The 20,986-nt window shown below is 37.2% G+C and overlaps 1 protein-coding gene across 5 annotated transcripts; it reads left to right on the forward strand.

Moving 5' to 3' along the window:
• The first annotated feature begins 852 nt into the window (after window positions 1-852).
• On the forward strand, window positions 853-14,984 carry LOC114759696 (protein BREAST CANCER SUSCEPTIBILITY 2 homolog A). 5 transcript variants are annotated; one of them, XM_028948916.1, is made up of 20 exons: window positions 853-1,139; window positions 1,223-1,369; window positions 1,773-3,197; window positions 3,284-3,408; window positions 3,519-3,673; window positions 3,944-4,066; window positions 4,131-4,328; window positions 4,409-4,490; window positions 4,577-4,627; window positions 4,719-4,794; window positions 4,894-5,005; window positions 5,129-5,200; window positions 11,868-12,060; window positions 12,135-12,311; window positions 12,539-12,681; window positions 12,784-12,846; window positions 12,931-13,138; window positions 13,313-13,480; window positions 13,587-13,668; window positions 14,621-14,984. In XM_028948916.1, the coding sequence occupies exons 1-19, from the start codon at window positions 1,010-1,012 to the stop codon at window positions 13,641-13,643; spliced, it is 3,705 nt and encodes a 1,234-aa protein (XP_028804749.1). In that variant the 5' UTR covers window positions 853-1,009; the 3' UTR covers window positions 13,644-13,668; window positions 14,621-14,984. The 5 variants fall into 5 exon arrangements, with proteins under 5 accessions (XP_028804749.1, XP_028804748.1, XP_028804750.1 ...); XM_028948915.1 differs by having other exon boundaries at window positions 12,784-13,138; XM_028948917.1 differs by lacking the exon at window positions 12,135-12,311 and having other exon boundaries at window positions 12,784-13,138.
• Window positions 14,985-20,986: the final 6,002 nt, after the last annotated feature.

The following is a 20,986-nucleotide window of genomic DNA, read 5'->3' on the forward strand; positions in this document are numbered from 1 at the left end:
ACACTGTCCCAGACTAAGCTAACTCTATCCCTCACTAACCGACTCATACGTTCCAATATCTAACCATTCCCACAAGTTAAAAACAACAACCAATACCTCCAGATGAATCAACTTACGATTGCTGCAGCATCGTCTCCCTCTTAAGCTGACAAAACTAACTTGGCCAGAACCCTAACCTTATCTAACAGTAATCAACTCATTTGTTCAGATTGATGACCATTCTCACACCTAAAAAAGGAAAAACCAACACCCCAATATGAAGAACGTATGCCTTACGTAATGCCGCCCCTTACCTCCTCTGAACCCTCAACGCCACATACAGAACGCAGGACCACCAAAATGAAGAAAACAGACCGTAACAGTCATGCATGGAGGATGAAACAGCCATATGATTTTAGAAAAACACTTACCTTTTCGAACCACCACCTTCTCGTCACCTTCGAGCTGCTGGAACGCACACGTTTCTCTCCTTTCCTTCCCTCTTATCTTCCTTCAGTGTGCGGCTTATTGTGGTGCCCATGTGGTGCCCACGTTTTGTAATGGGTGAGGGTAGTTTCGTCTTTTCGTCTAAGAAAATAATCCTAATTTGGTCTCATGGTACCAAAACGGGATTTGTGAAATTCGACGGACGTTTTTGGGCTTCTGGAGTTAAAGGTGCATTTTTCTGTCTTTTTTCCTATATTTAATGTGCTGTCGTTGTTGTTGTTTTAATTCTTTTTCACATATTTGAAGAAAAAAAGCCATGGTTTTAATATTGCAAAGTAACGTTTCTACTTTCTATCAGCATCTAGTTTTTTTGAGTGAATTATTCTGAAATGTTTTGGAATTGCAAAAAAAAAAAAAAAAAAAAAGTCTCTGGACTTCTACCGCGGCCCCGAAAGCGGGCGAATCACGTTCCCGCCTTTGAGCATTTGCAATGAACAAGCAATATTGATGAAAATTCTGCGCCAAAACACACAAGATTTGTAGTATGAAATCCAAAGCCCTAATCTAATTGCAAGGCACACTCATGTCTTCATGGCAGATGCTATCCGACCACGACGGCAATTTCCAGTGGGAGAATTCCCATTTCAAACCAAATGCTGCTTCGATTGCTTCCAGCTCTCCTCTTCCTACCATGTCTGATGTTTTGCTTCAAGGTAATCCATCCTCATACCCACAAAACCTACCCATGTAATGTTGTACAATGTTCTTATGCAAGCCGATGTGTTGTCCACCACAGGATGTTCAGTCATTTCGGAGAACCGTAGTGAAGGAGTGAAGCGCACTCCCACGTTTCGAACTGGGCTAGGAAAACCGGTATCTGTCAATCAATCTTCCATTGCTAAAGCATCATCTGTTCTTGGTGAGGATGCTTACGCTGGGGCAGGTATCTCATCCTCAAAGTTCCCTTTTTATTAACTGTGGCTTTATCAACATTTGGCAGCTAGCTTTTTCCAAGGTAATACAATAATAACGTGCTAAGAGCTTATGCATAATCTCACACTTACCTCAATGATTTTTCATTTTTATTTTTATGATTTTCTCTCTGCAGTTTAATTATGGGAACAATTAAATTGATTTCTCGTTGGTTTATGTTTCCTTGAAGTAGAATATTACCCCCAAAAAAATATTTTAATGCTCAAAACATATCAACTCCAGGTACTTCTTTCTAAGCAGACAATAACATTTCTAAATCTATCTTCGAGTCCCTGAATGATTTGAATAACATTTACATTTTGACTAATAGTTGTGTTCCTTTTTGCGGTCTGGTCTGGACAACTCTTCTGCAGGGAAAGAGCTTGCAATGGATGATGATTGCCACTTCCCAAATTCTCTGTTTAAAACAGGCACCGGCAAAAGGGTCAATATATCTTCTAATGGTCTTGCTAGAGCCAAGACATTACTGGGACTCAAAGAAGATGCCACTGATTGTAATTCCCAAAGCCTTCAGCAAGCAACGAAATTGTGTGATATTGGTGAAGCATATGAACTGCAACACTCATCTCTGGCACAGTTAGATAAGGGTGTCAGCAGTCATGGGATGATGAAAGGGGGGTCTCGCTTAAGTCCATTGTCCTGTTCAAGTCCATCATCAATTAATAAGACTAAATCAATTGGTGGTACTGGTCTGGACAACTATTCTGCAGGGAAAGAGCTTGCAATGGATGATGATTGCCTCTTCTCAAATTCTGTGTTTAAAACAGGCTCTGGAAAAACGGTGAACATATCTTCTAATGGTCTTGCTAGAGCTAAGACGTTACTGGGACTCAAAGAAGATGCCAGTGATTGTAATTCCCAAAGCCTTTGGAAAACAACAAAATTGTGTGCTATTGACGAAGCATATGAACTGCAACGTTCATCTCAGTCAGAGTTAGATAAGGGTGTCAGCAGTTATGGGATGGTGAACATGGGGTCCCATTTAAGTCCATTGTCCTGTTTCAATCCATCATCAATTAATAACACTAACTCCGTTGGTGGTACTCATACAATAAAGAATTACCCTGAAAAAACCCCTGTTCGACCTGAAAAATATGGTTCTGCTTGCAAAGAAGGACCAGTTAAATTTTTCACTGCCGGTGGAAGATCTTTATCTGTTTCTAATGATGCACTTGAACGAGCCAGGAATCTTCTTGGTGACCCTGACCTGGGAGGTTTATTTGATGAAGGGGATGCAGGAAATGCAATCTTCTCGTTTTCAAAGGAGAGGCAATCTGATAGTGCTGCATCTTATGAGGAAAATGATCCTCATACTCCTTTGTACCATCATATAACGGCAAAGAGCAAGTATATGACTCAAAGTTTCACTTCCCCCATGAAATCTTCTGGTCCTACGGAATATTCATCCAAATTTCCAAGTGTAGGTTCCGGAAGTAACTTGATAACAAAGTTCAATGCTGTGGGAAAGGAAATTAATTGCATGCAAAGTAGCATCACTTGTCCGCAGACACCTTTACATGACAAAAACCAAGTGTCAGACAAAACTGTATCTACTTCTTCATTTAATGGTTTCCCTTCAAGGATGGATCCACTTGGAAAGTCAAGTCAGATCTCTGTTGAAATTTCAAATACCATGTCTACAGCACATGCAACCAATAGGCAACTTGTATGTGGAACACGGAGGCTAGGACCGCGTGTTAATGCTTCTACCTTTAAACAGCCCCGCAATACCAGATTTTCTGCTCCTTTGAAGCAGGATGTTCCAGTATCCCCTGATGGTAAATTTAATTGAAGGGTTTTAACTACTTCAGTATGTTTTTGATAGTTAAAAAGCTTTCTATTTATTTGAAGCACCTGGTTTCAGGTTCTCCTAAACTATCCTCCAGCAATTCTGGTTGCAAAAAGAAGGTTTCTACTCGATATCCTTTCCAAAATCTAAGAATGGACATCAGGGAATTTTTTCGAAGGCCCCTATCGGAGCAGAAAATGGTGAGTGTAATGGTCATAAATCAAAGGGCCAATGTGGATTTTATATTCTCTTAATTCCTTAGATTGTTCTTGTCCCTGATCCTGACATTGATTTGTGCACCACAATTCAGTTGGAGCATTTTCCCAACCAGCCAAGACAGGTGACATCTGGTAATGCGGAAAAGTATGTGCTTGATGATTGTTCTGGTGTCAGTACTATGGGGTCAGAAACTTTCTTCCATATATTGGCTCAGAGTGGAGCTTCCACACATTATGCTTCTAAAGAGTAAATTTCTTCTGTTCTAAATTTTTGGCTTTGGTTACTATTCAATTTGTAATGGAATTACCTTGCTATGTGATTCTGTGGCCTGTAAAAAATTTATCAATTTGCTAGCTGAGGGATGAGGGAAAACTATTTGCTACTTCATGCATTCATTTGTGTTCTATTTGGCTTTAAATTAAAAGATTCTTAACTTTATCCCGGGTTCTAAGTGCATTAGTTACACTCTAGTCCTTTTCTGGCATAACTGTGCATCTTCATTCTTCAACCCTCTAGGTGGGTCACAAATCATTACAAGTGGATTGTCTGGAAACTGGCATGTTATGAGAGATGCTACCCGGGCAGATCTGCTGGAAAATTTTTAACTACGTCAAATGTGCTTGAGGAATTGAAGTACAGGTGAGTAACTACTATAGCAAAATTTGTTTGATCTACAAAACCTTTGAAAACTCTTGGCTTGCAGATATGAGAGAGAAGTAAATTATGGCCAGCGGTCTATGATTAAGAAAATTCTGGAAGGGGATGCATCCTGTTCTTCAATGATGATTCTGTGCATTTCAGCCATTCACCCCAATCAAGGACCGAAAATTGAGGCCCCTTTCGAGAGGAAACTAGGGCCTGAGAGTAATGAGGGAATAAAACTTGAACTAACTGATGGATGGTAAGAAATCTCAATTTCATGCTTGTCTTCTTGAAATATATTTAAGGTTCCTTGGCATGCAGCAAGAGCTTTCTTTTCAGGTATTCTATAACTGCCATTTTGGATGTGCCGTTGTCTAAGAAGCTTGCTGCTGGAAAATTATTTGTGGGACAGAAATTACGGGTAATATGTTGGTCTGTATTATTTTATTTTCTTACCTTCTTTGATCATGAGACAAATAAATTTGCAGCGTTTTCTTTTTGGCACAGATCTGGGGAGCTGGATTATCTGGCTGGACTGGGCCAGTTTCACCGCTTGAGGTTCTTCAAGACTTGGGATTATAATTGAAGGTTCATGTATATTTCTCTTTTAACCTATGGTGTTTTTAATCGGACTGACTTCTAATTTCAGGTGTTGACATCAGTTTGTTTAGTGCTGCATATAAATGGAACATATAGAGTACATTGGGCAGAAAAGCTAGGATTGTGTAAGCATCCTATATTTAAGTGGATTTCAATCTTTTCAATTTACAAGAAAGCATGTATTTATTTTCGTCCATCTTATTCATTTAAGTCTAACACAACAGGTAAGCATGCTGGTCCACCTCTAGCATTCAGGTGCATAAAAGACAATGGTGGTGCAATCCCTCAAACTTTGGTTGGAGTTACCCGTATATATCCTTTTCTTTACAAAGAAAGGTAACTTCTGAATTTCTGATTTTTTTTTTTCCCTCCCACTTGAATGAATTGATATGTTTTCTTTTGTTCAAAACTAGACCTTAATTTATTGTGAACCAAGGTAACAAGTGCTTCCTCCATTAGGTTAAACAATGGAGAAACTGTTGTAAGATCAGAGAAGATGGAGGCTAACATGATAGAACTGTACAAGCAAAGGTAGGTAAATTCTTGTTCTCTTCCAATAGTGCTAATCTGTCTGGGATTATTTATTCATGAGAAGCATGGGTGCATGGATATGCTAGTTTAAGTGTCGTATTCATATCTGATTCTTATTAGATTTGAGTACTACAAGGATATGTGTGTGATGCAAGACACACGCACTTGTGCTAATATAAACAAAGATGGTTTAAGACATACTTGTGCTAATGCAAATAAAGATGGTTTAGGGGAAACGATAGAGAACAGAGGAGAGGGAAGGAGGAAGAGAACAGAATTTGAGGGGGAAATGAGAGAAACTGAGGGAGGAGGAAGAGATGACAAAGTTCAAAATATTCATTCATCAAAATATGATTACAACTAGAAGCTATTAGGCTATTTCTAAAAGAAGCTTTCTTTTCCTATGAAGAAAGCTCATCAACTTGCAAATAAACTTGTGTTAGGAGAGATTTCAAAAGAATAAGATGTTAGTCATGGGCTCATTCTCATTGGGCCTAATCCATAGATAACCCTAATTCATTATGATTGTTTATACTCTCTTGATTAGGATTATTTTCAGCCTTTTATTTAGGGATTTCAGATAAGATTATTTCTAGATTAGTTGTGATTAGATTTGATGTATTATTTGAGGGAGATTTTATGCGATCTGATCGCTCACTCTCCTCCTATATGTATTGGCTTCTATAGTGGAATAAACTCAGATTTTAGCATCCAAACATCATCCTGGTATCAAAGCAATAGTGATGTCTTTCAAGGACGCAATACTCAGTTCATCACGAGCCTTCGTTGCTGGCAACGATTCTTCGTAGAATCCATTGGCAGGTGTAGGAGGCTCATAAGCAATGGCTGAAATCGGAGGGAGCTCACAGTCTGGAGCATTAAACACAATAGGAATTATTCTAGCTTCCAATTCCTTCTCACAAACAATGATTACTATCTCCAATGGTCCAGGAATGTCCTAATGTTTATATGAGGACGCAACAAGGAGCATTACCTGAGATGGGACCCGAAACCGCCAGAACCTGAGGAATCAAGATACGTGACTTGGTGTGCAGAAGATAATATGGTCATGACATGGTTGACTCACTCCATGAATATTGAGATCAGTGAAAATTACCTCTTGGCTAACTTTGCTCGAGAAATATGGGACTCGGCCAAACGCACATTTTCTGCCAAAGATAATACTGCGGTACTCCTTCAAGTTAAATAGATGTTGCAGTCTCTTACTCAGGGGGAGAAGACGGTGACACAGTATTTTAGTGCACTAATGAAGTGATGGCAGCAGCTTGACTTATATGAGGTATATCATTGGGCCTGTCAATCTGACGAACTGAACTTAAGGAAGATAGTAGAAAGCGAACGGTGCTTTGATTTCCTCCTCAGCCTCAATGACACATTTGAAGATGTCAGAGGCCATATAATGGGCATGCAACCACTCCCATCCCTTCAAGATGTCTTCAATATGGTCAGGCATGAGGAAAGCCGTAAAGAGCTCATTCATACTACTTCTGGTTTTGGTACAAATACTACTCCTTTCTTCCCTTCCCTTTCCTTTACACCAGCAAGTAAAGGATCAGTTATGATTACATGGAGTAACCAAGGAGGTTATCAAAAAGGGAAGATTTCTTCCTTGAGATGTGATCATTGCAACAAGAATGGGCATACTCAAGATACCTACTAAAAAATTCATGGAAAACCAGCACACCTGAAGCAATGAACCAAAAGGGATGGGAAAGGACTACTTACAACAAGTTCTGACAGAGGGTCTCTAAGGATGGATGAACTCACGTTACTTAGACAAATTCTAGACAGATACTCTGGTAAGAAAAACAGTGAAAAACCTACTCCTTTTGTGATCTTAGCTCATTCAGTTACCATTCTTCTTGCTGCACTTAGAGCTATAACTGGGTCCAAAAACATATGGATTGTTGATTCAGGTGCTACAAACCATATCACTAGATTTCAAGAATTATTTTCTGAGTTTAAGTCATATTCTGAACACACTCGGGTTCAGGTTGCAAATAATACATATGCTAAGGTTATGGGATCAGGAACTATTATTATTTCGAACAATGTAGTGTTGGAAAATGTCCTTTATGTTCCAAAATACCCAGTGACTTATTATCTGTTAAGTGTGCAACTGATGATTTAAATTGCCTTGTTACTTTTAACAAGTTCCACTGTGATTTTCAGGATTTAACCTTGGGGAAGATGATTGGCAAAGCTAAGGAACATAATGGGCTATACTATCTTGAAGGACTTGCAACAACCAAGAGATACATGGCTGCTTCTATTTTTAAGTCTCCTAGTTTATCTCCTATGTTTCAAGAAGATTTTATGCTATGACATTTAGACTTGGATATCCTAGTTTTGATTATATGAAATGTTAGTTTCCAAATTCTATGAATAAAATAAACTTTTAATTTTATTGTGAAACTTGTTAACTTGCCAAGCAAATCTGAGCCTCTTACCCCTCTCATGCATAGACACCTATACAACCCTTTACTCTCATCCATAGTGATGTTTGGGGTTCTTCTTGGGTTGCATCAAACTTTAAGGCCAGATGGTTTGTGACTTTTATAGATGATTATACTTGCTTAACATGGCCTTTTTTGATGAAAGATAAATTTGAGGTGTTTTCCATCTTTAAAAATTTCTATACGTTTGTTCAAAACCAATTCCAAACTTCAATAAAGGTTTTTCAAAGTGATAATGGAAAGGAGTGTTAATTCCCAATTTATAACTTTTTTTTGCTGAAAAAGAGATTCATCATCAAACATCCTGTGCACACATACGCCAACAAAATGGGGTAGCCGAGTGCAAGAACAGGCACCTTTTAGAAGTAACTTGATCTCTTTTGCTTGGACACAGTGTACCAAATTCTTATTGGAGAGATGCTGTTTTTACAGCTGCATATCTGATCAATCGCATGCCATCAAAAACCTTAAAATTTCAAACCCCAATTCAAAAGTTTTTGGCAACCTACCCTTAATCTTGTTCATTCACTTCTTACATGTGTTTTCGGGTGTACTGTATTTGTGTTCATGGATAACAATGGAAAATTTGACACTAGATCAATCAACCCCTACTTAAAAGGGATATAAGTGTTATTCTCCTACCACAAAGCGAATGTATGTCAAATTTTTTGAAAGCCTACCTTTCTATCCCAAATTGTCCATTCAGGGGGGGAGAGGTAGTGAATAGCCAATCTGGATAGATCAAAGATCTGAACAGCAAACTATCAACCCTACTTATGGCACCCAAATATCACTAGATGTCACCTTTCTTGAGCCTAATACTGTAATCACCGAACTCACCTTAGAAATGTCCCTACTTGTACCTTAAACACTTGCTCCAGCTATAAAAACCAGCTCTTGTACATCAAACATCCTAGAAATCCAACCTGAGATCTCTCCTAGGCCTGCCTCTCCTCTTCTCAACCATACTAAACCACTCCTGGAGCTAAAAACAAGTGAGACACAAGAATGTCAAATGGGACAGACAACCACCAGTGAAGAACCCATTACTGTTCCAAGGCCAAGTCATGAATCCCCACCTGAGGTTAATCCAGAAGATTTGCAGTGGCCCATAGCTCTCAAAAAAGGGAAAAGAAGCTGTACACGATACCCAATAGGCAGGTATGTCTCTTATGACAAACTTATCCCCTAACTTAAGACCTTTGTTGTCAATATAGACAAGACAGAAATCCCACAAACATTTAATGAGGCAATAGCTGATCATAATTGGAAACTAGCAATTAAGGAAGAACTAAGGGCCTTGGTTAAAGATGGAACTTGGGAAATTGTTGACTTACCTCGGGGGAAGTCTGTTGTAGGAAGTAAGTGGGTGTTCACTAAAAAAATACAATCCAGATGGGAGCACTAGCAAGTACAAAGCTAGACTAGTAGCAAAAGGATTTACTCAAACATATGGTATAGATTACCAAGAAACTTTTGCACCAATGGCCCAAATTCAACACAATAAATGTTTCACTCTCCCTTGCCGTAAACTTGGATTGGCAATTGCATCAATTAGACATAAAAAACACTTTTCTAAATGGTGATCTAGAAGATGAAGTATACATGGAAATTCTTCTTGGGCTTAGAAAATCAGAGAATAATGGAAAATGTGCAGACTACATAAATCTCTGTATCGGCTTAAACAATCACCAAGAGCATGGTTTGGGAGGTTTATGTGTGTAGTCACTGGATTTGGTTACCAACAGTGCTAAATAGATCATACACTATTTGTCAAACACATTGGTTGCAAGATAATAGTTTTAATTGTTTATGTAGATGACATCATGGTGACAAGAAATAATGATGAGGAAATTGTTGCATTGGAAAGAAAATTGACTTTAGAATTTGAAGTAAAGGATCTTGGGAGCTTAAGGTACCTCTTAGGATTGGAGGTCGCTAGATCCAAAAAGGGCATTAGTGTGTCTTAGAGAAAATATACACTAGATCTTCTCAAGGAAACTAGGATGTTAGGTGCAAAACCAGCTGAAACCTTGATGGAATGGAATTGCAGGCTAGAAGTAAAACTAGATGGAAAGGCTATGAATAAAGAAAGGTACCAGAAGTTAGATGGAAAATTAATACCTATCCCACACAAGGGCAAACATATCATTTGCAGTTGGAGTTGTAAGCCAATTTGCAAGTCATCCTCAAAAGGAGCATATGGAAGCTGTTGAGTGAATTCTTAGGTATCTTAAGAAAACTTCAAGCAAGGGTGTCTTCTTCCCTAAGGGAGATCAAAAAAGGGTCAAGATATATACAGATGCAAACAAAAGAGCACCTGATATAGAAGAGGAAAGAAACATAGAGGTATATATTGATGCAGATTGGGCAGGGGCAGTCAATGATAGACGTTCCACCCTTGGTTATTGCACATTTGTATGGGGAAACCTTGTCACTTGTAGGAGTAAGAAACAGCTAGTAGTGTCAAGAAGCTTAGTTGAATTCGAGTTTAGAGCATTGGCTTTGGGAATTTGTGAAGGAATTTGGATTGTTCACCTACTTCGAGAATTAGGCATTGAAGTAATTGCATTAGTTCAGATGTGGTGCGATAGTTTGGCAGCTCTCAAGTTCGCTAATAATCCTATCCAACATGATCGAATGAAACATGTTGAAATTGACCACCACTTTATCAAAGAAAAAATTGAAGCTAAGGTAGTTGATCTGGCTTACATCTCTACAGGGGGACAAATTGCTGATGTGATGACCAAACCCTCGGTGAAGGCCAAATTCGAAGAACTCACAAGCAAGCTGGGAATGATCAATATCTATTCGTCAGTTTGAGGGGGAGTACTAGCAGTAGGCTCATACTCATTGGGCCTAATCTATAGATAACCCTAATTCATTATGACTGTTTATACTCTCTTAATTAGGATTATTTTCATCGTTTTATTTAGGGATTTCAGATAAGGGTATTTCCAAATTTGTTGTGATTAGATTTGATGTGTTATTTGAGAGAGATCTTATGTGATCTGATCACTCACTCTCCTCCTATATGTATTGACTTCTATAGTGGAATAAGCTCAGATTTTAGCCTCCAAACATCATCATAAGACAATTTATAAGCATGGCTAAACGAACTCTTGATCTAAATTTTATCCCTTCTATCGTCTTGTGATTTAAATTTTTCTTGGATATCATAAGCTTAAGAGGCTTGAATTTTACTCACTCTTTCATCTGTTTTGCAATTTTTTTTTTCAAAATTGAAATGCATATTTGACTTTAGTTCCATATTCATTTTCCGTTGTACCATCTCCATTGTACTAGGGGCCTAGGTATTTTTTTTAGGTGAAAGGCTAAGGTGGTGATTTATCATCTATAATGTTGATGTCATGACTCAGGACGACTATATTGACATGATAGCTTAAAATAATATTGAGGCCTAGGCTTGACTTAGCTTTCTTCACTCTAATAAGTGAAGTATATGTTGCCATTGAAAACTCAAGTGCATAGAGAAGCAAGGAAGTATCACTTGGATTGCACATACAGTTAAGAAGCCTTGAAAATTCTCCCGGTTAATTATCGGTTATAGCTGGTGAATTTACCAAGACATATGGTTGAAAATCAAGGAAGACCAATGATGCAACACCCATTCACACACTGCCTCTAATGGAAACAGCTGAGAATGTGGGAAAAAATTAGAAAACATGGGAGGAAGAGGGGGAAACTGAGCAGAAGATGGAAGTACTGCTGGTTTAGGTGATTTACCTTTGGATCCTGGTTATAGTCTATGTTAGGGAGTGTGAAAATTGCTTTTTGGGTTTTAGAAGCCTCTTTGTCATGTGTGAAGGGCTTATGGAACATTTTGTAAACTGATTATGGCAAGGAGAGCTTTGGAACATTTTGTATTTTGCTGTGGTGATTACTGTGAGATTGTATTAGGCGAATAGGGTTTTGGTCAGAGTCAGTGAGGCTCCCTTGTAACACTGATTTGGTTTCTTTTGTTATCAACATTAGAATCCTCAGGATTTCCCCTTTATTTACTCCCGTAGCCATTTATTTCTGCTACATCTATTTACTGATTCAGCATGTTATATCATTATCATTTGTGTATACCAGTTTTGTCGATATGACCTATAAATGGTAAACTTCTTGGTTAATATGTGAACTTTGTTTCTTTATGCTATTTTTCATCTCCTATATGGCTGCAGATGCACTGCTGTTATAGAAGGCATCACTTCCAATCTTCAGGAAGAAACACAAGGATTACAAATTTATGATGATGGCAGTGAAGGAGCTAAGATTTATAACATGCTGGAGACAGCTGAGGATCCAGAATTCCTAATGGCTGATATGAGTCCTGAGCAACTTAATTCTTTCGTTGCTTACAAGGCAAAACTAAAGGTGGGGTTATATTCTTGCTTTAAGAGAAGTCTGTGCGTGGAAAGAAATGTTGACTACTTATAGTTGGTCTTTAGGCAACCAAGCAATCAAACTTGGAGAAATCAGTTGAGAAAGCTTTGAAAGATGCTGGCTTGGGTAAAAGAGATGTCACGGAGTTTGTCAGAGTGAGGGTAGTTGGTTTAATACAAAAGAATAGAAATGACATGCCAAGAGAAGGCTTAATAACGATCTGGAACCCAACAGAGAACCAGGTGGACCACTTTTAATATCATTGCCTTGTATTTACATTTTCAGCATCTGTGTGGTTCTGGCTGTATGAATTCATTTCTCTTGGTGCCTGTTTTCTCTCATTTCTTCTATAACCTTACTGTGCACTTTTTTTTTTTTTTGGGTTTTTATAGTCAAACCTTACTCTGCATGTTAATTGCGGATTTCAGCAAAATTTCTCAGAAGTTTCTATGTGCTATCAATGTGACAGCGACAGGAGCTGGTGGAGGGTCAAGCATATTTAATTGCAGGTCTTGCACCATCACGTTCTGATTCAGATGTCCTCCACTTGCAGGCGAGAGGATCTTCTAACAAATGGTTGCCTTTGTCTTCCAGTGCCAGCGCAAATTTTAAGTAGGTATTTCCAATAAAAAGGATAAAAAATAAAATTTCTTAATAGGTCTCTATCTGGTTTTATTGACTTCATAAATCCAACGTAAGGTTTTTGGGTTGTAGGCCATTTTTCAACTGTCGCAAATCGATCTCACTGTCAAATTTGAGTGACATCCCTCTTTCCAGGTTATTTATATCCTCAATATTTTATATACATCTTTCTGCTCACAGTCAAAACGATAAGAGCGTCCTTGTTTACTTGTTTCATAGTGAGTTCGATACTGCTGCGTATATTGTACATGTGGGAGAGGTTTATACATCTGGACATCGAAAGACACAATGGATTTTTGTAATTGATGGATCTAAGTCCAGTGCAAAATTTGGACAGTCAATCAGTTTGCTTGCCATCTGCTTTTGCTCACAGTCCACAGAATATGAGTTGACTCCACCAATCAACCATAAGCTTGCTGGGTCTACGGTAAGTAATATATATTATTTGTTATTGTGATTATTGTCTGTTTTGGTGTACTAGAAGGTTTGAAATCTCCATACCCATACATCTTGACTGTTTTAGCTTCTCCAAGAAATTAGTCTCAAGTGAAATTGCATTACTTCCTAAGATGGATAAATCTGTACCCTCCATTATATGCAGGTTGGCTTCTGTAATCTCACTAAAAAAGAAAAGGACCACATTAACCATATCTGGGTTGCCGAAGCATCTGAAAATTCAACTTATCATTTGACTTTTGATTCCCCACGCTGCTCTCATCTCAGGCACTCTGCATCCTCAATCAAAAGATGGGCAAACAATTCTTGCTTTGTACATCACGAACCCTGCCATGTTGAGATATGTTCTGCTTGATTCAACTCCATTCAGTACTGATTTTCCTTTCCTTTTTTCTTTTTTTGGGTTATCCCATTTGCAGACTGTAGGTAAGGTCAAGGAAAGAGTTTTATCCGTAGTTGGCGATTGCAAACGCTAGCATATAAAGATGATGAACGAAAGAGGTAGTAAACTGATTTAGTGTCTGTATTATTGCTATCCTTTCTCGAATCTTATTAGTTACTTATTGAGAATTCTTTTAACGGCTATGCAATTGGCTGTTTAGTGTGAATTGTTTATATTTGGCTTTTGTTTATGCATTTTTGGATGAATTCCTTTGTATTCAATTCAAAGAATCATTTTTTTTTTTTTTGGGGGGGGGGTGTTCACGTTGTTTGACCAAGAGAAAAGAATTGAACCTGTTGGGAGAAAATTGCTGCTCGCTTTCTGGCATAAGGTGAGCTGCTGAAAGTAGGAGGGAAGAGTGGGGGAAGAAAAAGTAAGCTGTCCTCAAATATTTATCTTTTTAGCTAAATAATCCTTTTTTTATCAGAATATCAATTGAATAGAAGTCCTACATGACTTAAAAAAATAAATCTAAATTTCCAAACGACTAAAATGTATCTCATATTTTTGTGATCCAACTATTCCTTTCTCATTTCGACATCCATATAGGGGAACAAAAGTCCTGCGCTAGCTTTGGACAGAAGAACAAAGATCGTGTTTCCTTCTGAGACTTGTAGTGTTTCCCTCAGAGACTTGTAGTGAATTCCTTTGATTTTATTACTTATGTTTTCTGTGTGCTTAATATAAAAAATTCTCTAAATTGGGATTTCCTTTCTAATTTCAAGCATGTCTCTGATTTAGTTGGAGACCTTTGATTCCATTTTGGACAATCCATGAAAAAAGTCAAAGCCTTACCTTAAATACGGGTCCTCTGTTTTCTGCGTAGAATATATAGTTTGCTTATAATTTTCTGTCATAAAATTTTTCTATATAATCTCAGTTAAAGGACTATGGGTGAATGTATGTAGTGCAATGGAAGGTTGCAAAGGCTTCCCCTAGTCAGTGCAATTGCAAAGACATGACATATCTGTTATTTTCAAGTTTTTCAAGCTTAAGCTGTTTGACGTGCAGATCTTTTTGGCATCATTTACCTAAGCAAGTGGAATACAATGATGGTAGCGCTTTGTTTTTGACAAACGAAGGTAGGAAATTGTAAAGCATTTATACTTTTGTTCATGGGAAATTGATATTACAGTTGTAAAGCAGTTCTTTTTGTGGTTCAAGCTGGTTGCCCATGCACATGGCAAATGATTTATTTAGTTTATCCCTTAAATTAAAGAATGGTGTGTGTAAGTAGATTTTGTCTCTGAACAGCAAGATTCTTACACAATTTCTCAAGAAGTGCTGGCACTCAACTGGACTTTGTAAATGTCTGCTAAAATACTGAGTTAATGTATTTAAATTCTAGTTCATCTTTATGTTAGTTTTATTATTTTATGACTATAGCTTGTGCTTCTCCATGTCATGCGCGCAAAGCTTAAGTGTATCATGGGAACGATATATCCTTGCATGGTTTCCTTCACATGATACATCAAACTTTTGTGTTTCTTGGTGATTCCTAATTATCTCCTCATAAATATTGGTTGTAGTCTTGTTACACTCGCTTCCACCAATCCATCTGTATTTCTTTTGGTAACGCAACATCCAAATGATCATGTGCATAAAAAGCTTTTGATATTATAAGATAGATCGACATCCTCCATATATACACAATTTATTACTGAAATATGAGTCGTTAGGCGCCTAAGCCACATAACAAAATAGAAACATACGTCTTTTCTTTTTCCCTTTATAAAGCATATGCATATTTAACATGCCTTACCGTGTTGAATCTCATTAAACTTACATTTCAATTGCTGTCAAGCCTAAAGGCAAATGGCACATATTAGGCACTTTATTTGATTTCAGAGATTCTATCAGGGGATGCATGTCATTTTGCAGTGACCACTGCAACGAAAAAGTGATCAGAATTAAAATAACGCAAGGAAAAAAAATGTAATACTTTAAACTATTTATCACGTTTAAGGTCCTTTTTTCAGTGATGAATGTAACCAAAGCTTCACATTTCCATGAAAAAAAGTTTAAAATAAATGTCATACATATCATATCCTACATCACTTTTTGCTTTAGGCGAAATAATATTATTAAATTAATAAAGATTAGAAAACACAACGGAAATTAACAGATATAAGACAACATTTAAAGTTATTAAATTTGAAAACATTTAAAGTCATTAAATTTGAAACAAAATACAATACATATTTAAGGATCATATTACCTATTACCGGACATGGTAAACCTCTACATCTTACTAATTCGCCTTACCTCCGAATCCACTACGTTCACCCAACTATCCATTATTAAATATGACTAAAGTTTTATTAAAAGCTACTAAAATACAATTAAAGAAAAATAAGAATTTAAAAAAAAAATCAACTTTAACATCGATGCATAGAGTTAGGCGAAGCCAAAATCCTTCGTTTTCTTCCAAAACCGGGCAGTGTGCTAAAACCCGCCTTTGTCTCATGTTTTGGATCCTAAGGCATCCTTGTGGCAGCGGCAAAGTTAGCAAGCTCAGTCATCCGTGCAAGTATAAATCAGTCTTCACATAAAATAAGCATAGGATTAAACACATAATATCATTATTAAATACTTCAACTTGTTTTAGCAAACCGTGCTATATCACTAATAGCAGCTTGTCCCTTTTGTCAAAGCATTTATACTTTGTCGGTGTTTCCTGGGCTTCCTGCTTTTTATTTCCACTTGTTATGACTTTATTTTTCCTTTCCTCATATTATATTTTCAACAAATGATTAAAACTAAGTATTATTTGCAAAATTCTTTTAGGGATTTAGTCCTTTTTTTCCCTCCTTGATCCTAATCCATCTGATCTATGACTTCACTTATTAAATGTTTTCTCTCTGTCCTGACATTATTTCATGATGTGGGCTGCTTATTGTGCAAAAAGGACTGGACTTGGTGTACCCTTAAGTAGCTATAACAGATATCTCCTCCACACTATTGAAAGGTTTTTTTTTTTTTTTAAAAGGAACATGAAGATGCACACCTTTCAAAATGAAACATCAAATAGGGCAAATGGTGTAGTAGAGAAACCTGATCCCTCAGTCCAAATTGCAGTTATGTCATGTAAAAAGTGGACACCAACTTTGTGAGTGTGAGTTGGAGAAACTGCACATAGACAAAAATGGTAAATACAAATAGAGTCTAATGTGAAGACACAAGAAGTCTAATGTGAAGTCTAATATTAGAAAGTGCATAATGACAGTGGGAGCCAGTAGTTAATTTTTATTACATATGAAATAATTTAACTGCTCAATTACTGCTTGTATACCCCACCATCCCCTTCAATCCGCATTTTCTGTCATTTTCCTCTTACAGTACTAGTAAACTTTGCTACAATAAACTTCAATAACATCTTTAGGTATATGCAATTCTTTCAGTAGACAAATGGCTTTCTTCATAGCTAGAGTTTTAGCCATAATCACTGAATCTGTAATCACTTTCACCCCAAAGCCCTCATTTCTACAACTAACCCAATTACAGCAGCATTACTAGTGAAGGATCCATCAAAGTTGACCTTAACTACTCCTTTATCTAGGTACTCTAACCTTTATCTTCCCTAGCCCTTCTTTCATTAGCTTGTTCTTCCAGTATCTACCCCTTAGCTTCCCAAAACTCCCCTACCACCCTCCTTACTGCTACAATAACTCTAATAGGGTTAGGCTCTCTATGCTCAAAGACAGTAATATTCCCCTCCTACCAGATTAGCCCTACCATCCAAATGATCTAAGCCTTTTGATATTCATTAAGATCCTTTTTGTAAAAATGCATCAACTTTATCTTATACATAACCATGATAGAAAAGGAACATGCCAGTCATTGGCACCCTATCATGGTTAATAGACACAAGCTACACATACTACTAACCATGATAGAAAAACCATCTTGGGATGACTATCATGACTAGAAAAGAAAAAAAAATTCCATTCAAACACAATAGCCACATGTAAAACCATGTTAGAAAGAAACATCCTAGTCTAACATGGTTATAGAATTCCACTCCCCTAATTGATCCCACGTATATAACATGGTTATAGAATTCCACTCCCCTAACTGATCCCAGGTATATAACAAATATGTCTTCATCAATTGAATAACTAAATAAATTCCAACATTTCGTTAAATCAACATGGATCCACAAAACCAAGAAATCACAAGCAACCTAAGGGCCTTCGGCCCACTGTCAACACTCTAATCTAGATAAACAAGTCCAATAAACAATAAACAGAATATTGTCATGTTTATCATAGTGAAGGACACATAACCATAAGAAATAATAAACGTGCATTCCTGATGCATGGCAATATGCAAAAATACCATAAGACTAGACTACAAGGATACTATACTTGCAAACGTAGTTGTTACGCTTCTGGTGCCTTCCCCAGTGGTCTTGCAACTGCGTTATTTCCTAAAAAACTTAAAAATCATGAGATGAGCCAAACGTCTTAATAACTAAGTCTCTACTTACTACATATAGTAGGACTAGGAAAGCAAAACATATTAAGTTATAAATTATCATGCATATAGCCCATTGGTTAAGCAATGTCATATTAGTTTGGCCATAACATAACAAGTCAATTTAATTAAAACCCCAAATCTACCCTTATAACCTCCTTATTTACACTGAATGAATCCATGATTTGAGTTACTTGCTATGTGACTATCCACTCCAAAAGCTCACTATGCATGTGATATGGATCGGTTAAAGACCATAGAGCATACAATGGACCATGGGTTCCCCCTTGAAGGACTCCTGAGGTCTCAATCCCTCACAGAACGGTGGGATAATGCATAGGCCAACCATAGAGCTCTCTATGATGGCCAATGCCATATGGTACAAAAAGAAAATTCCATTATCAACCTCCTCCCATTAACCATAATACAATTAATTAGTTATCCACAATCAAAAAGGAAATTCTGGAATATACATGCATATATATAGAATCATATAACCATTGATCATAAGGAGTTCATTATTTTAACAAAATTGAAGACCCACAAGATGGGTTTGCAATAAATCAAAGATATGCATATACAATCATATTCATATAGTTCTCAATGTCATTTAGAAAGTACTCACCAGTTGCATATGAGTACACACTAAGCAGGGGAATTATTTTGAATAATTCTATATATTCTGTATTCTATTAGACTGATAGGTTCCATAGTTATATACACTATACAACATACAATAAAAGGAAATATAATAAAGCCCAATAAAGCTATTTACAACGGTAGGGAATCAAATAATAATGACCCAAATAATGAATTATAAATGGTAGAATTGTAAGGCTTGATTTTTGGGATTCTCATACTCCCCTTCAAATTGGATCATGGATGTCTATCATGTCCAACTTACGTACGAGGCCTTCAAATTTTTCTCTGTGTAGGCCCTTGGTGAACATATCTGTTGTTTGATTCCATGTTGGTACATATATGAGGGTGACTAATCCATCACCTATCTTTTCCTTGATAAAGTGCCTGTCTACTTCTACATGCTTTATTCTATCATGTTGAACTGGGTTGTGAGCTAGGCTTATAGCAGCCATACTATCTGTGTACAGTTTCATTAGAAACTCTATTTGTATTTTGAGTTCCTCAAATATTCTTGTTATCCAAATTAGTTTGCATATTCCTTGGGTGACTGCTGATAAGTCTCATTATTTGCATATATTTCTAGCCCTCAACTTATGCTTTTGCCATTTATATTTGCATACTTTGGGTATAATTAGCTTTCATTGTGTATAAGAGTTGGTGAAAGGAATTGTGAGGTTTTATAGGTGTTTTTGCATGTTTTTATATGATTTTTTATGTGTGTACTTTTGATCCCTATTTTGGTGTGAATTTTAGGGAGTCTCACTTGCATTTTTCGTCATTCTATCTGAGGCGCCATGGCGGATATGAGAAAGAGCTGCGGCGGATTTCGAAAGGCACTCTCGGTCACAAGCGCCACGGCGAATGATCAGAGGCGCCACGGCGGATCAAAGTTTACATGGAGCTTAGGATCACTAATTGAAACGACACTGTACAGGCTAGGCGCTGCGGCAGATGGACAGAGGCACCGCGGTGGATGACGAAAAACTTCAGATTTAAATACAGAGTCGCGCTAAAACGGGAACTAAGGAGATTTAGTTCTTCATTCTCTCCAGTCACCGATTTTCTTGTTCTCTCCGCCTTCTCTCAATTCTCTCTTCCATTTTCATCCAAATCCATCATTTTCCACCGATCATCTATGAATCTTTCATTGATTCTTGCTGTTTCTGCTCCAATTCAGAGTATGAGTAGCTAAACCTCCAAGTTCTCCTAGCAATGAAGCTGACCTGAGTTCATAGAGCTGAATAGGGAGTCGTTTCAGATCTAGTTTGTACTTTCTATTCTAAGATTCATTTCTTTCAGTTGAACATTTGTGATTAAAATGAAGGTTGAGTGATTAGATTTATGTTTCTTGGAAGTTAGATCTGATTGAACATTCAGATGTGAGTTGTGTCCTTAATTCAGTTGAATAGAGGATTCTCTGTTGATTTGTAGATCTAATTCGTTTTTACTTGGACTGTTGTTTTGTAATTCTGAATTTTGATTGAATGAATTGATGATTCACAGTTGTGATCATCCTTAGAGAATTGCAACTTGCTTCTCAAGTGTTCTTGTCAATTGATTTTCCTTCTCTACAGAGCAAGACAATGAATCTAGTAAGATAGTTGTTTTTGATATGTATTTAGAGAGATTTGAGCAGTAGCTGAATCTATCCATTTAATTGACTTTGAGAGACTCCAAATTATAAGATTGAACAAGGAAGGTTGGATAAATTGCTAGGGGAACTACTATCTCTTATCTGAATCTCTTTTGCATTTTACCTTTCATTGGATTTGTTTCTTGTTTCAATTTCTCTTTTTTGAAACTCAAGCTTTCACCTTGGTAATTTGATAATTAAAGTGAATTGTTGAGAATTGAATTACAACTTAAGGCTCCTTGAGAAGAATGACCTAGGTATTGCCTCACTTGCTGCATTTCCCTAGTAAAATTTTGATCACCTAGCAACAAAGTTTATCAACTGCCCTATATTCTGATTCAGCACTGCTTTAGGATACCACATTTTGCTTCTTGCTTCTCTATGTGACCAAGTTTCTAAAGACGCAAGCAGAATAGCCTGTTGTAGATCTTCTGTCACCATGGGTACCTACATAGTCAACATTTGTGAAGATCTTCACACTTCAGTTGGTGTTCTTCCCCTACGATATGCCTTTGCCTGGGGTACCTTTTAAATATTTCAAGATCTTGTACACTGCCTTGAGGTGTTTTTCTTTTTAGGTCATGTACATGTTAACGTGCCACATTTACTGCAAATGCTATGTCTGG

This window comes from Neltuma alba, unplaced genomic scaffold, assembly GCF_004799145.2.
Source record: "Neltuma alba isolate B1F8T4 unplaced genomic scaffold, ASM479914v2 tig00010882_pilon, whole genome shotgun sequence".
Taxonomy (NCBI): domain Eukaryota; kingdom Viridiplantae; phylum Streptophyta; class Magnoliopsida; order Fabales; family Fabaceae; genus Neltuma; species Neltuma alba.